The following is a 14291-nucleotide window of genomic DNA, read 5'->3' as shown; positions in this document are numbered from 1 at the left end:
CCTTCGTGAAGGGGAAGATAATCCCGGCTGGGCAGCAGCTGAATGGAATGAAGGAGTGACTGGAGTTGTGCAGGACAGGGAAGATGGTTGTGGTAGGAGAGAGGCCTCAGCACAGAGCCACCTGTCCATGCCCCGTCTCTGGTGGAGGCAGGCACGCTGGCTGGGGTGGCCAGAGACAGTCACTTCCCTTTTGAGGAAACTTAAGGATCTCTTGCTTACCCAGAAATTTCCCAACAAGAATTTCTGCCTGGCCTCTTTGCTCTCTCCCTTGCTCTCTAAGTTGCTTGATGCTGTAGAATAAATCCTTTAAGCCCTCTCTGTCTCAGTTTCTCTCCCTGTGTAATGGGGATAATAATTTTTACTCATCTCCATAAAGCAGTTTGAGGCCTGTGGATGGAAGGGTTATATAAAAGCTGGAAATGACGATTGTGAGTCACTTTTCTTTTGAGTCTAGAAACACCTCATAAGGTTTATGAGGCACTTCCTAAGGTGCAAGAGGATCCGGGGAGTGCAAGGTTGGAGCTGCAGTTATGAGAAGATGAGTATAGGATTAGGGTCTGAAAAAGGATGTGAAATGCCTGGTTGGAAACTTTTTCAGTATTAAATTTCTTTTGTCTTCTTCAAAAATTGGATTTAGGATTTGAATTGCAAGTGATTTAGCGAGATAAATATTACAGAAGATTTGATTATATGGACATACTGTCAGTAGTTGATCAACATACTTGGGTTTGTCCCCATTAAGTAGGAGTAGAACAACTCTGATCCAAATAACTGAGTGTAAAATGTTCTTCAGGCATGTGCTCTAAGTATGTATTAGATGATGCTGTCTTTTTTTCTTTTTTTTTAATGACTATTGCTGTTCAGTGGAACAGTAGTTTCAATCTCCAGTATATTTGTAAATATTCTCTTTCTTTCAAATACTAAACTAATCTTAGGAATTCTTTGAAAGGCTGATGCTCTGCTGGCACTGTGACAGAAAATGGAGGGCTGGGGAAGAGGCACGAAATTTTGAGAATTAGGTCGGTCTCCTCCTTAAAAGGGGAGAAGTATCTGACACATGCAGAAAGGCTGCATATTTTAGTCTCAATATTGGCAGAAATGACTTTTGCCTTTTGATCAATTTAAAAGCAGAATCAGACAGGCAAAGGTCCATGTCAGAATTACAGGCAACTTGTTAACATCATCATTATCTGGTAAACATAAATGTAATCACTGTGTTCGTATCCTGCAACATGTTGCCTTTGTTCTTGATTGCATTAGCATTCAAATAGAGGGGGGTTCTTAAAGCAAGGATGAGTAGCATGGGTCCTGCCAACAAAGAAGTATCCCTGTTGTGTCAATAATTTACCCAAATTTATTTAAAACCGAAACCACAGATTTCCTGTCCCATCTCATGTGGCTAAATCATTACTGTATTTGCATTTATCTGTGAGAGAAATACGATTCTTAGATTAATATTTTTAGGTCTTGTGATTAATTAGCCAGCTGAGGCACACCAAGTGTCTTTACTAGAGTGAATAAAGACCGTGGGAATGAAAAGGCAGAGTGGATTGGAAGAGCTGTGTTTGAGAAGTCTTTCCTAACCTCTGGAGAGAGAGTGGATCGGTGTGCTAGAGCATGCCTTGTGGCAATGATGCAGCTACCTGAACTCCTCAACCATTGCTTGTAGTCCACAGCAGATTCTACTGTGCGGTGGTCCTGTGTCTGTTCAAAGAATTCAGTGTTAGAAGTGGTCAGGCAGGAGCCAGGCATAATCCTCCCATGAGGGTTATTTCACTGGGAGAGCTGTCCTTTCCCACAAAGGAGTACCCAGAGGTGTAGCTGATGACTGTCATTGCTGCTTGGCCACCTGCAGTAACCTTGGAAGTTTGGAGGTGTTTGGCAGGTTATAGTGGACTATGATATGGCAAGGTGTTCTCATTGCATCATTCCTCTTAAAGATTCCTCTTAAAAATTTTGAGGTCATAAAGACCCAGTTTCTTATTCCTCCTTGTGGTTGTTCTTTCATTGTTCCTCTGTTTCTGTTGCTTTTGGACCTTTTGAGAGATTCAGGGTTTTTAGGTAGTGTAGTAAGTTCATTTCTGTCTGCTGAAAACTGTCCTCTCTCTCTTTGGGTTTTTATTAGAACAGGCAGCTCTGAGCTGTGTAGAGCCTGTCTGACCTGCAGATACTGGTTTTGAAGGGTGAGCTACACATCTTTGCTTCCTCTACACCTGTGTTCTCATGTCCATACTGTAGAAAGTCATTGCCAGAGAAGAAGAACAAGAGAGGGAGAACTAGGTTTTAAGAGCTGGAGGGTCTTGGGAGGTCAGTGGCACCAGAACACACTGCCTTGCAATAGTCAGACCTCCCATCACGGGTGTTACAGCCGTGTTCATTCAGCACTGCTAACCTTGCCATTCCCAGTTCCTCCAGACATTCAGATGCATCCTCCACTACCTCTGTATCTCCTGCATACTGATGATAATGGTCAAAGCCGTGCATACAAGCAATGATAATCTAATTATGATATGTGAATCCTCTGGGAGACCCCCTTAGGTAACTGAGGGTTGTGAAAGAAGGCAGAGGAGTGAGGGCGCTGTGCGGGAGAGGAACCTGATGGACAGAACCCTGCAACTTCCTTCATTTTCTCTCTATATTCCAGATAATTCCCTTGCTCAATTTGCTACCCACACACCAAAGCATTGTCCCATTTTATCTGGTTCCCCTGATACCTCCATTGCTTATCTTATGAAGATCTGTGTCAACATTTATCAAAACAAATGGCAAGCCTGGGACCTTTTAAGTAGTTTTTTTAGTTAATAAAACCAATCTTCTACTTCTGTTATGTTAAAAGTACATTATCTTTTTATTACAAACTCTCTGCAGCTCTGTCTGTTTTCCTTCTTGGCAATTTCATGACTGCTCCAGTTGATTGCTGTATGGAGAATTACAAAATCATTAAGGGTGGGGTTTTACCAGCTGACTTACAGTACAAGCCATTTCTCAAAATAACCACAACAGTGCAATACTGATGTGTAATTTACGTCACAGTATGTTTTTATGAAATAGTTTGTGGCTTATTCATTTAGATTTAGAACTGAATATCTCTTCTCTCGCTTTTTAATCAAGCCTTCTTTTTTTTTTCTACTTTTTTTTTTGTACTTTTTAATATTTTCCACTCTGAGGCTTGGCTTGCCTCCAACTTACCAGCTACATTGAGGAGGAAAAAATTGATTTTTTTTTTTTTCGTTTTTTTCCTTTGCCTGCAGTTTAACTGCAAGTGTGTTTCCCCTTTGATGTATACATTTGTGTTAACTGCCTCAGAAGAGATGGTAGATGTGTGGTAGAATATATTGCGCAAAGGTAGAGCAGAGAATTGATAAGAGATGTAAAAGTTCACAATTTCAAACCATACCAAGTAAGTGTTTCTATTTAGCCTCCTGCGCTGGTACATTTCCTTTTTAAAAATTACTTTCTGTATAATGTCATGTAATTAGAACAGGAAATCATTGAGTAACTGTAAGAAGAAAAAGAGCACTTAAACTGGAAAGAAATTTACCTTCTGAGAAATTACATTCGCCTTTTTTTTTCCCTTTAATTTTTTTTTTCTTCCCTTCACGTTACCGAGTTGTTAATGATAGTAACAGATGTACAGACCCTTATCTGTGTCATTGTTCTGCTTGTGTTTTCTTGGGGGGGAAAAAGTCATTTTCAGTAATACAAAAAATGAATGGACAGAAAATGGGAAAAGCCTAATTACAAAAAATATTCTGTGTCACAACAGAGTAGCAATTAAATTGAAACTTCAATATAATTATCAATAACAGTCGAGCCTGGAAGGGTGCCAGGCATGTAAAGTTGGTGCTCAGCCTTTATGTGGTTGCTAGGAGCACGGCAAAAAGTATAAAGCTTAGAGAAAGGAATGTCTAATGTAATAAAGTAACAGAAGGTAGCATAAATCATTGTGAGAGCAGTTCATATTGACATTATTTTACTTAAATTGGGTTGAAACTAGACATTTAGTCTTACAAGAGGCACAAATTCGTATTTCTTCTGCAGGAATAACTCTGTGCTTTCTGGGAAGAAGTGGAGTGTGCTTTCATAGCACCAGCCTCATACATATTTGGAATCTTTTAAGCAAAAATCTTTAAATGTTTGTTTCTGTTGGCATCCAAATGCATTTGCACTAATACGATTAAAAGAACTAAAGGGCAAAATACTTGGCAGCTTTTGCAGTTGAAGTAATTAGGTACAGGAAGGAACATGCATAGTTTTTCCATCAAGCTCTATAAAATCCTGGTGTGAAGGTCTTTGTAATGAAAAAAAATGCTTACTGATGTTGAGGGTAGATTATGGCAGTTAGCAATAACATTATACGCTGATGTTTCTGAAACAAGCAAACAAAAAGCATGTTGCAGGTTTGTTTTTTTCTCTGCTCTCTCTGTAAATAGTTCTGGCTCTAGATGGATTTGTTAGGAATTCGTGCTTTTAACAGGCTTTTTTTTTTTCTTTTGGGGCATCTAATTGTCTTGCCTTACATATTAAAAATGGTTGTGCTGATTTAAAAAGTCAGTTCTTGCATAGATTCATTGTGTTTGGCATTTCATGCATCTTTTACTTACAAAGACAACTTGAAGAACATGTAATCCAACATAAATGCCAGGCTGTGCCAAATCCCAGCTCTCTTTACCCCTCACAAAGGGAACTGTTGGATTACATCTAGGCATATATAGGCAGTGCTCGGAAGGCAGGGGTGGAACCTTGCTTCCTAATTACAGTTTCTCTGTTTTCAGCCCTGAAATATAAAAATAAATGGAAAGTTGACGTTGGAGGGGGTTATTAAACCACACAATTATGATATAAGCATAGGATTTGAGTAATTTCAGTTGAGCCTCACAAGCAGAATACTGTAGGTATAATCTTTTACCATGTTCTGTCTGTTGAAGCTAAAAAGAGACTCAGAAATACAGGGTCTTGGTTTCCTAATATCTCAGTTGTATGTTTTTAGAAGTCATGTTGTTTTTCTTCATTTTGATGGAATGTGATCCACATTTTGAGCTCTGCTTCTCCTAAGAAAGATTAAACTCTTTCTGATCATATTTCTGAAAAATACTTGCAGTATTCACTAAGTCCACCATTAAATGGCATGTGTTAGATTTTGATAGAAGCAAATAATAGTTCTTTTTCGGGCTTGCATTTTATTAGGGATTGGTCTGCTTTGATTTCTCTTTTCTCACGTGGGCGTGGTTGAGGAAAAATCTTTGTTCCAGGAACACTGTGTTTGTCTTTCACTAAACAAATTTTCAGTTTATTCAGCCTTTGTTCATTTGTAGATGTATCTATTGAACCTGGAGTGAAAAAGGAAAGGAAACAAATGCATCATAAAGTACTCATTGGAATTGCACAAGCATGTATGGAAGTGATCCTGTAAAAAATTACTTGGTTTTAATTTATGCCAGGGGGTTTGAGTTAAGTCGTCAGTTGTCAGGGGTACAAAGTTTGTGTAATTCTGCGCAGGGACTTAACAGCACATTTGTCTAGAAACTAATGGTTTACTACAAAGGCACGTGGGACATACATTTATATACACCCTGTTTAAAAAGCTGACCACATCCTGGCATAAGAAAAGTGCTGTCAGATCGACAGATTCAGCTCGCTGCTATCTACACAAAGGTATAAAGTAGTAATAACTGTCAGGCAGGCATACGTGAAACTCTCGAAGGAGCTAAAGGACGGATCATGTGCTTGTTAATTCCTAGAACAGTTTTCCTGATCTGATTTTTAGAGTTTTCAAATAAAGAAGAGAGAGCCTTATTCCCAGGAGCAATTGGCTCAATCGTGCTGTTGTGCAGGCTTATGGGATACTTGTTGAAACAAAGAAAAGCATGACTACATCCTTATCGGCCAAAAGAGGTTTTAGGGCCATCAATTTTATTTTCTTAGAAAAGTAATGGCAGTGCTGTTTACCAAAATGTATTACTCTTACTTGGTTTTTCTTTTTTTTTTTTTTCTTTTTTTTTAAACATAAATTGTTTTATCTGCTTACCTATGTCAGGATAGTGGTGAGAGTTCTAGAGTTTTTAACAGTGATGACTTTCAGGAGCTGTAGTAGTAAAGACAGTACTTTGCAAGTCTGTCTGCTGTGTTGATTTTTTTTTTACAGAATTGCATTCATCTGCAGTGATGACATTCTAGGTGATATATCTGCTTCCAGAGACTTCTTAAAATTTAGCCTTTTATGTGTCAACATTTCCATTGCCTCACTTGAATCCAGATGAGTTGTGCCATCGTATTTAGTTGGGGAGAACTGATCTGCCATTTCTTTCAATGTCTGAAGTGGTTTTTACTCTAGGAGCAAGAATGATGATTTCAGTATTGATAATGGGATTAAATAGTAGACCTTTTGTCTCTGGCAGAAGAAATAGCTGAGTTATTCAGTAATCAGAGTACAGCAGAAAACATAAAGTGAATGCTGTTGCTTTGTCTTCATTGGCATGCCTGGAAAGCCATGTTTGGTTATGTACCTGAGGAGATAAATGAGAATAAAAAGAAGTGCTGTTAAGTACTAGCTGCATACCTGCAAATGAGTAATTTCTCATGTTTGCATCCCTGGTTGAGGTTTTTTTTTCTTTTACGTTTCCTTCTGGTTGTATGACAACACTTCATTATGATATTTTGAAATCTGCCACCTTTCTATGTAATATCATCTAAGCCATGGAGGAATGGAAAGCTTTGAGCTCTAGATTGCTTTATATTTTGAGCCCAGCAGCACAAGCTGTTTGAAAATTCATTTGCCTGTTGTGCTCTGTAGGAGTTTTATTGAGTCCTACTGCATTTGCAGTTAATGTGAAGAAAGTTGCTCCCACCAGTTGGAGTTTAGAAGCAATGGCCAGGTCAGATCAGCCCACCTCCCTGGCCGAGGGGTCCTTCAGGAGTTGCCAATATCAGATACTTCAAAGGAGAGTTAGTAGCTGTATGCTCTGAGGCTTGTATATTATTATTTTTAAAATATGTTAGCTGATGTAAACATGCGTGCAGTAAAGCTATATGGGGAACTGAATAAAAATTGCAGATAATATTTCTATCGAAGCAGCCAAGTTGGCAAAGTATGGAGAACACTGATTCAGGCACTTGGCCAGCTTCTGCAGAGAAGTGTTTTCTTGCTCATCCAGGTAGTCCTTGTGAGTAAGCATAGGAGAACTGAACAGAAAGGCAGAAAATAAGCTATTTTAATAAACTTTCTTTAATTTCTGTTTTTAACCTTTCTTTCCAGACCCACTGTGCTATAAAAGTTGTGTCTTGAGAAAAGGCTGAACTTACAGGTTTTCTGAAGTACTTGAATTACAGCTCTTGTTTGTACTTTTCTGATATACTAAAAGTATTTTTTTTTCTGTTTTTCCAGGTGAGGATGATGAAGATTCAAACCTTTTAATTCTCAGCTACCCACAGTACTGTCGATACCGTTCCATGCTAAAGCGCATTCAGGACAAACCCTCTTCAATACTAACAGACCAGTTTGTTTTAGCCCTTGGAGGCATTGCAGTAACAAGCAAGAACCCCCAGATCTTCTATTGTCGGGATACATTTGATCATCCTACCCTAATAGAAAATGAAAGTATATGTGATGAGTTTGGTAAGTCCCATTACAGCTATTTTCTTTTTCTCACAGTTAAAGACATTTTTCTTCTTTTAAGTGTCCACTGATTTCCAAAGGGAAAACTTCCTTTGAAGTGAACCAATGCTATTTATGATTGAAATGTTAAGTACCAAATATGCTCTTTCTTCTCTGAGACTGAAGGCTTCTAGCCACTGGTGATCTCAGTATTGCAACTTGAGCTCACAATCAAAGATAATGTTACACAGGTAGAGTGTAGCGCAGTGACTTGGTCTGAGTGAAACGATACCTTGCCTGGGTTTGAAGTTCATCTACCTTAGTCATTCGCCTGTAGTCTGTCTTCCAGAAGCTTTACAGCGTGTGTGAGTTTTTTAAAGTCGTTGTTGGTGCAATATGCTAAAAAATGCAAAACAGGCTAGAGTCCTGGCACATGCCATTGCTGTTGCAGAGCACTCGGCAGCCGTGCTCCCAGGGCCCTGTACGAGGGTCAGCTGTAGGTGGTGTGTTTCTGGTCATCTTGGAATGTAGGCTTGTTCAGCATGGGCTTTGCCAGTGCTAGAAGCTTGATTTTGTGAGTGCAGAGGTACTTCTGGGAGGTGGTCTCTTAATTCAAAAGGCATAGAGAATATTCTGCAGCTCTAAAGGACTATGCAGCCCCTTACAGCTGGGGGAGAGAATGGCAAGATTTGACACCTGATAGCAACCAGGTGATTTCACACTGGGTTTTCTTGGTGTCACATCATCCCCAGGACAGCAGATGTGCTTTGAATGTGTGGCAAAATGCATGTTGTGTAGACACCCAGAGTAACTCCAGTAATGGGTCCGGTGCAGTTTCTTTAGCAGTGTACAGAATTAAGTTTTATCCCCCGTATCACCAGATGGATGAGTTCTGTGGCTAGTACTTGAAGAGTCTGCATGGTGGTGGGTACACCTTTGCTTGCAAGACCCCCACATCTCTGCAAGGAAGCTCCTGTGGTCTCTTAGAGAAAAAAATTCTGCTGATGCGCTCGAACATGTAATGAGAGTGAGTGGGAAGGGCTTTAATAATGTTTCTGATGGGAGAGTCATCTACCTGTTTTTCTGAACTTGAGCACCCTGGCTTTGAGCTTGGTGCCCAGCTCAAGCATTGTGTCAGCAGAGAAACCCTGACTCATTTGGTGGCATTGGGGCATTTTGTAAGGTAGTGCTCCTCTGCTGCTCTGCCACTCCATTCCCAACGGCAGACAAGATCCTCACATGGTGTTGTCACTGGAGCACATGACTGCTGGGAATAGTTTTAGTTTTGTGCTGTCAAGATTTTTCAGAATCAGGCCCAAACTGTCAAGTCTGCTCACACTCACACAAAACATTACAGGCTTTGAATGAACTATGAATAAAAGTGTTGGTTGCTCTTAGGAGTGGGGGTGGTTAAAAAAATGAATGAAATGCCCTGGAAGTTTGGTCCAATAACACACACAATAGTATCATGTTGGTTTTTATTTACTCTGAGCTCAAGCTCAGAATATAAAGTTCAGTTTTAATTGACTCTCCTTTTTATATGGGAAAGGTTATTTTAGGCTTGAAGGCGTTTGATGAGCCTACCATCTGCTTTCTGTGGAGTATTTTATTCAGGGTCATTCCTTGATTACAGGTTTGTTGAAATAGTTGGATCCATAATGTAAGTGTATCATGGAATATTAGTAATAGATGAATCAAAGAGATGTGGAGTGATGCAGAAACTACGCTTAGTGAACCATAGTGAGTGCTTTGTTCAGCCTCTGAAAGCAAACTGTGCCATTCTCTTGACCTTTGCAAGGCAATTATCTCATTATCAAACCAGAGCCACAGAAATCTTAGCCATAGAAATTAATAATGTGTACTTAAAATTTAGTTTGATTTAAGAAGCAGATTTTTTTTAATTCCTATTAAAAAAAAGAGCCACCAAAAAATCCCAAAAAACCACTGTTTAAAAGTATTTCTTATGAAAATAATGATGTAAAACTTGTAAGCCCTGCTGTTTTAAGAAGAAAAAACTGGCCAGTGTATGGTTCCATATCTGTACTGCAAAATGTATGGTGTCAATTATACTACCTTTGTTGAAGACAACAGGCAAAGTACTAGTTTATCCTTTTCTTTGCTGGCAGGACAATAAAATGTACAACACTTCATTATACAAACAGTTTACATTGATATCATGTAGATTGATGTCACATGTGGAGAGTGATGACTGCTAAAGCTAAACAGAGGCAGGGTGGTACAGTAGATAAATAGATTACTCTAAGGCACTGGCATTTATCAGTCAAATCTGAGGGGATACCAGATTACAGAAATGTGACTAAAATTCTGAAAAGTTGTCTGTAAGGAGATCCAGACACATTTCGTTTGAAGGTTTTGGCTCTCTCTTACCTAGCAAATGAAATAAGTGTGCAGAAGGAACAAGATAGGAGTGCGTATTTCACCATTTTTACCTGAAATTCTCCTAACTCTTAAGCACATATGAAAGTTGAGAAATACATTCTGCTGATGTCTTTATGTGGGAAGCATTGGTTTCTGCTGTGGATGCCAAGTCTTCTTCAGAAGCATTGCTTTTGAGGCAAGTCCTACACATTCTCTGTATGTTGAAGTATTGTGCAACAGATACAGCATGTCACAGATGAGACACCAGAAACACCTTTACAAAGAGCCCCCAGCATGTAAGCTGTTGTCCTTGTTAGGCAGTTTTAATAGAAATGTTTTTCCTGGAAATATTATCTCTACTTTCATTGTAGATTTATAACAAAAAAAAAAAAGTTTTGTTGAGCTCTGACTTCTCCTCATACTCCTTGCCTATTTTTCCCTCTTCTGCAGGGTTTAACAAAAATAGATAAAGCAGGAAATGAAGAAGAAGAATTAAGTTTTGTTGATAATAAATAATGTTGTTTTGGTGTGGGACTTCTTAAAGCAGAAGATGTATGTAGATGCTGTCTGTGAGCTCCCACAGGTAGGGCTGGAAGGGATGTGATGAGGCTTTGGGCAGTCCTGTGTGGATGTTCTGTGTTTCCATAGAGCTTCTGTGAGGCTCAGGCTGTGCTAAGCTTCCCCTCCAGCTCCAGCTCAGGCTGCCACAGGTGCTACCAACACCGTGGCTACCTGTGCTTGCCTCTGCCGTGCCTGTCCGCTGCTGTATGGCATGTGCCCGAGTGGTTTAGGCAGGAATATTTAGGACCAGTTTTCTTTCACAGTCCTTTTCTGATTCTCCTCTGGCTTGGTTCAGTGGGACAGCATCCCATCTAGGAGGCTGCTGGAGAAGTGGGCTGCTGAGGAATGGGCCCAGCAGCTGGAAGGCTCAAACATTTGCATGTATTTCTTTGCAGCCTGCCAGGGAAGAAGGACTTGCTCTCCATTTGCAGAGGAAAGACTGCTGTGAGTGGGAAGCCTCCTGCTCCCATTCTTGTTAATATAACTACTGATTAGTTAATCCAACTGCCTTGGAGGGTTCCCCTCCAGAATGCAAATAGGCTCAAAAGCTTGCTTCTGTTCAGAAAGCAGAAGACATAAACCATGCTTGGATGTCTTGATAGCCAAAGTTCTGGCTATGACCACAGTCAGACTGCACATGTATTCCTCTCCTGAAATAAGAGCAATTAGAGGTCCTCACCAGCATGAAGCAGTCCAGGTGGATAATGAAATGAACATGAGCAATGAAAATGAACAATTCATTTCTCTTCAACTCGAGACATTTTTCAAAATCTTTTTCATTTATCAGCCTCTGGGGTTACTGTTACTGAATAACTTTTGTAAATGCATATCATTTACTGGCATCTGCTGTGTGGTCATATGTGCTGCAAGAGAGAAGGAATGAAAAAATTAGGTTCCTAATAATTTTCATTATAGACCAGAATGATCTAGCTGGAGGCAAAGCTGCCTGTGAGTGTTCAGAAGGTGTATCTGAAGGTCACTGGGCATAAATCAGTGCGCGCTTGTTGCTAGAGCAGCACATGTCCTCTGTATGTGCTTGTCCAAGAAAGGTGACTTCAGTTGCCAGGCTTCAGTGTGCCAGCTCCATGGCACAGAGTGGCTTCCAGGGTGCATCAATGAGCTGGGATCCAGCTGTGGTGTGAGTGATGGTGGGTTTCAGCTCCATCAGCCTCACCAGGTGAAAATCTCACACAGAAGGATTTGTCATGAAAAATATTATACATCCTGCCTGCTAAAGATGAATCCAAAGGCTGTCTTTCATTCTGTGAGGATGGGCTTGCTCTTTCTATAAACAGGAGTGTGAGAGAAAACTGAATACCTTATTTCTTGTCAATTTTAAAAATCAATTTGGTAAATTTTAAATCATTCTGGATTATTTTTATAGCACGCTGGGTTCAATATGGCATTAAACAATCTCTTTGGTCCCTGGAGTACTATAAACACATGTTCAACCCCAAAAGAAGGTTAAAAGTTTTTGGGTTTGCATGTAAAACCCAATTTTTTAATGAAACATTTCATACCAAAAAGTGAGAGAACTACAAACTACTGTGGTATAAATACAGTTTTTTCTCTGAAAAATTAACCATCTTCGTTTGGCCATAACATGAGCAATGCAGAGGGAAACTGCTCATTGAAAAAAAACCGTGTGCAAAAGGGCATTGCAGGCCCCACTTATCTCCTCTCCCCATCCCCCAAACCAAACTTAACAATATATTGCTTGCTAGGGGAAAAGTTATCTCCATTAAAATGCAAACCTCAAAACCTTCAACAACTCATCTCTCCCTATAAAACAATGAAGAAGGCAGTTTGTCTCACTTCCAGGGCTGGCAGGGAGTGGTTGCGAATGAGGAGTGACTTACCAGTCCTGCCAGCTGCTGGAGTTTCTGAGCCAACAATTTCAGGGCTTACCCTCCGTCTTGTCATTGGCCAGGGAAGCCATGGAAGAGCAGCATTATGAAGGTGAAAGGACTTTTTAGGGATGGGTCATGTGCCAGACAAATTCTGTGGCATGGAGGCTGGTGACTTCAGGGTATAGAGTGCTACCATTAGTCCTGGTGTAGCTGAAATTTGGTCTTTGCTCTTATTATGCATCTTAGTTTACAGAAGTTTGTGACTCAGATAAAATCAGTTGTTTGAGGGAAAAACATAACAAAATAAAACCTTGGCAGAGAATGAGTCTTTAAAACAAACAAAAGAAAGGATGGAAGAATGTTTCCAGTCTAAATGAAATACAGTTTTCCTGTTCATGACTTACTTTATTTGCGTGAGTCAAAGAGTCAAAGTTGGCTTTTCTTTTTAAACTAGCTCTAGTACAAAAATTGTACTTGGGCTGACTAGGTGTTTTTTTAAAGTTTTTTCAGCTGATGTAAAGTATCAGCATTTTTGCTGTTGTTTCTTTTAGCTACCTGCAGGATAATTTATATTAGTGAAATTCAGAAAAACCTGAAGTTTCCATATAGATGCTTCAGGCTTCTTTGTTTTAATATTAACAAATATGATATTAGAGTGGAATTGGTGTTAGTGCTACTCTGCAAAGACTGGAATGTTTAAAACATTTAGAACTGCAATAGGAGGAGTATGGAGACTTTTTATTAGCATAGATACTGGAAGCTCCTTAGATGGAGCTTTACAGTGGCATCTCCAACAGTCTGAAAAATATGCAAATGTTTTCCAAGGTCCTGGGCAGGGTGGCTTAGCTAAATATTTCAAATTTTAGGTCTCCCAAAACAAAAACAGGACATAGCTGGAGGGGAAGTAGTGATTAATGCATAATAGTGCTATATACAATACAGATAAATGTACATTTCCTCTTCCCTCCCACCCCACCTCTGCAAACATAAGCTTTTAGCTTGAAAAAGCAAATCTGGAAATGTTCTGGATTCTGGTCAGATTTCTTTCGTATTTTGTTAATTCAACTGCAGAGCAAGATATTAATGATCCCCAGATGTTGTTTATAATGATTGATTTTTCAGTTGTGAAAAAATACTTGGAGTTTTTTTTTAAACAATTGATATTTTCTAGTGTGCTCTGCAGCATTTGAATAAAATGTCTGAAGGCAGAGCTGTTTATGTGCCCAACATAATTGCTTCTGTTAAGTGATTTCTTCATTCTTAACATTTTTAGCTCTAATTGCTTTTTCCCCATACATCTAAAAATAAATATTTGCAAGTTTTGCATTCTGTCACTCATTGAAATGCATAAAATATTTGTATACTCAAAGCAAAAAGGCACTGATAAGGGGTCACATTCTGCTTTCCTTAGTGGCGTAAATCCAACATAACTCGATCCACTTCTGTGGCTGTTACTCAAGATTTTCACCAGTTAACCAGAGACAGAATCTCACCCAATGTTAACAGCAAGCTGTTAAGTGAACATAAGTAATGTGTAGTAAAGTAAGATAAAATACCTTCCTGTCTGCAAGAACTTCAGTAGAAACAAATTCTGTTAGCTTCTACTGCTTTTTATGTTTTTTAGTGCATTTTCACTTGCAACCATAGTTGTAACCAGGATAAATACTAAGATTATTTTTCACTATATAATCAAAACTCCTTAATGGAGAACACTGATTTTATTTGGGTTGCATGTTCCCGCTGCCCTTAGGAAGGCAGCAGATGCTGAGTGGAGGGGCAGGTACTGCCTGAAAAGCTGCTTCTGTCCATTCCCTCAGGCCCCTCAGCGTCCCTTCTCAGCCGGGGCTGGTGGTGTCTGTCAGCCCTACACAGAGCAGGGGAGCTGCCGAGAGGCCTGTGGCAGCTGC

General features: G+C 39.6%; 1 protein-coding gene across 1 annotated transcript in view; it reads left to right on the top strand.

Moving 5' to 3' along the window:
- ARID5B (AT-rich interaction domain 5B) overlaps positions 1-14291 on the top strand; it is a 102830-nt gene that overhangs the window by 25924 nt on the left and 62615 nt on the right. Inside the window, exon 2 of the mRNA XM_008642763.2 lies at positions 7385-7615. Within this exon, the coding sequence (XP_008640985.1) occupies positions 7385-7615 (231 nt within the window). The remainder of the gene's footprint in view (positions 1-7384; positions 7616-14291) is intronic.

The sequence above is a fragment of the Corvus brachyrhynchos genome, unplaced genomic scaffold (assembly GCF_000691975.1).
Source record: "Corvus brachyrhynchos isolate BGI_N302 unplaced genomic scaffold, ASM69197v1 scaffold279, whole genome shotgun sequence".
Classification (NCBI taxonomy): Eukaryota; Metazoa; Chordata; class Aves; order Passeriformes; family Corvidae; genus Corvus; species Corvus brachyrhynchos.
This window is presented reverse-complemented; position numbering and strand designations above follow the sequence as displayed.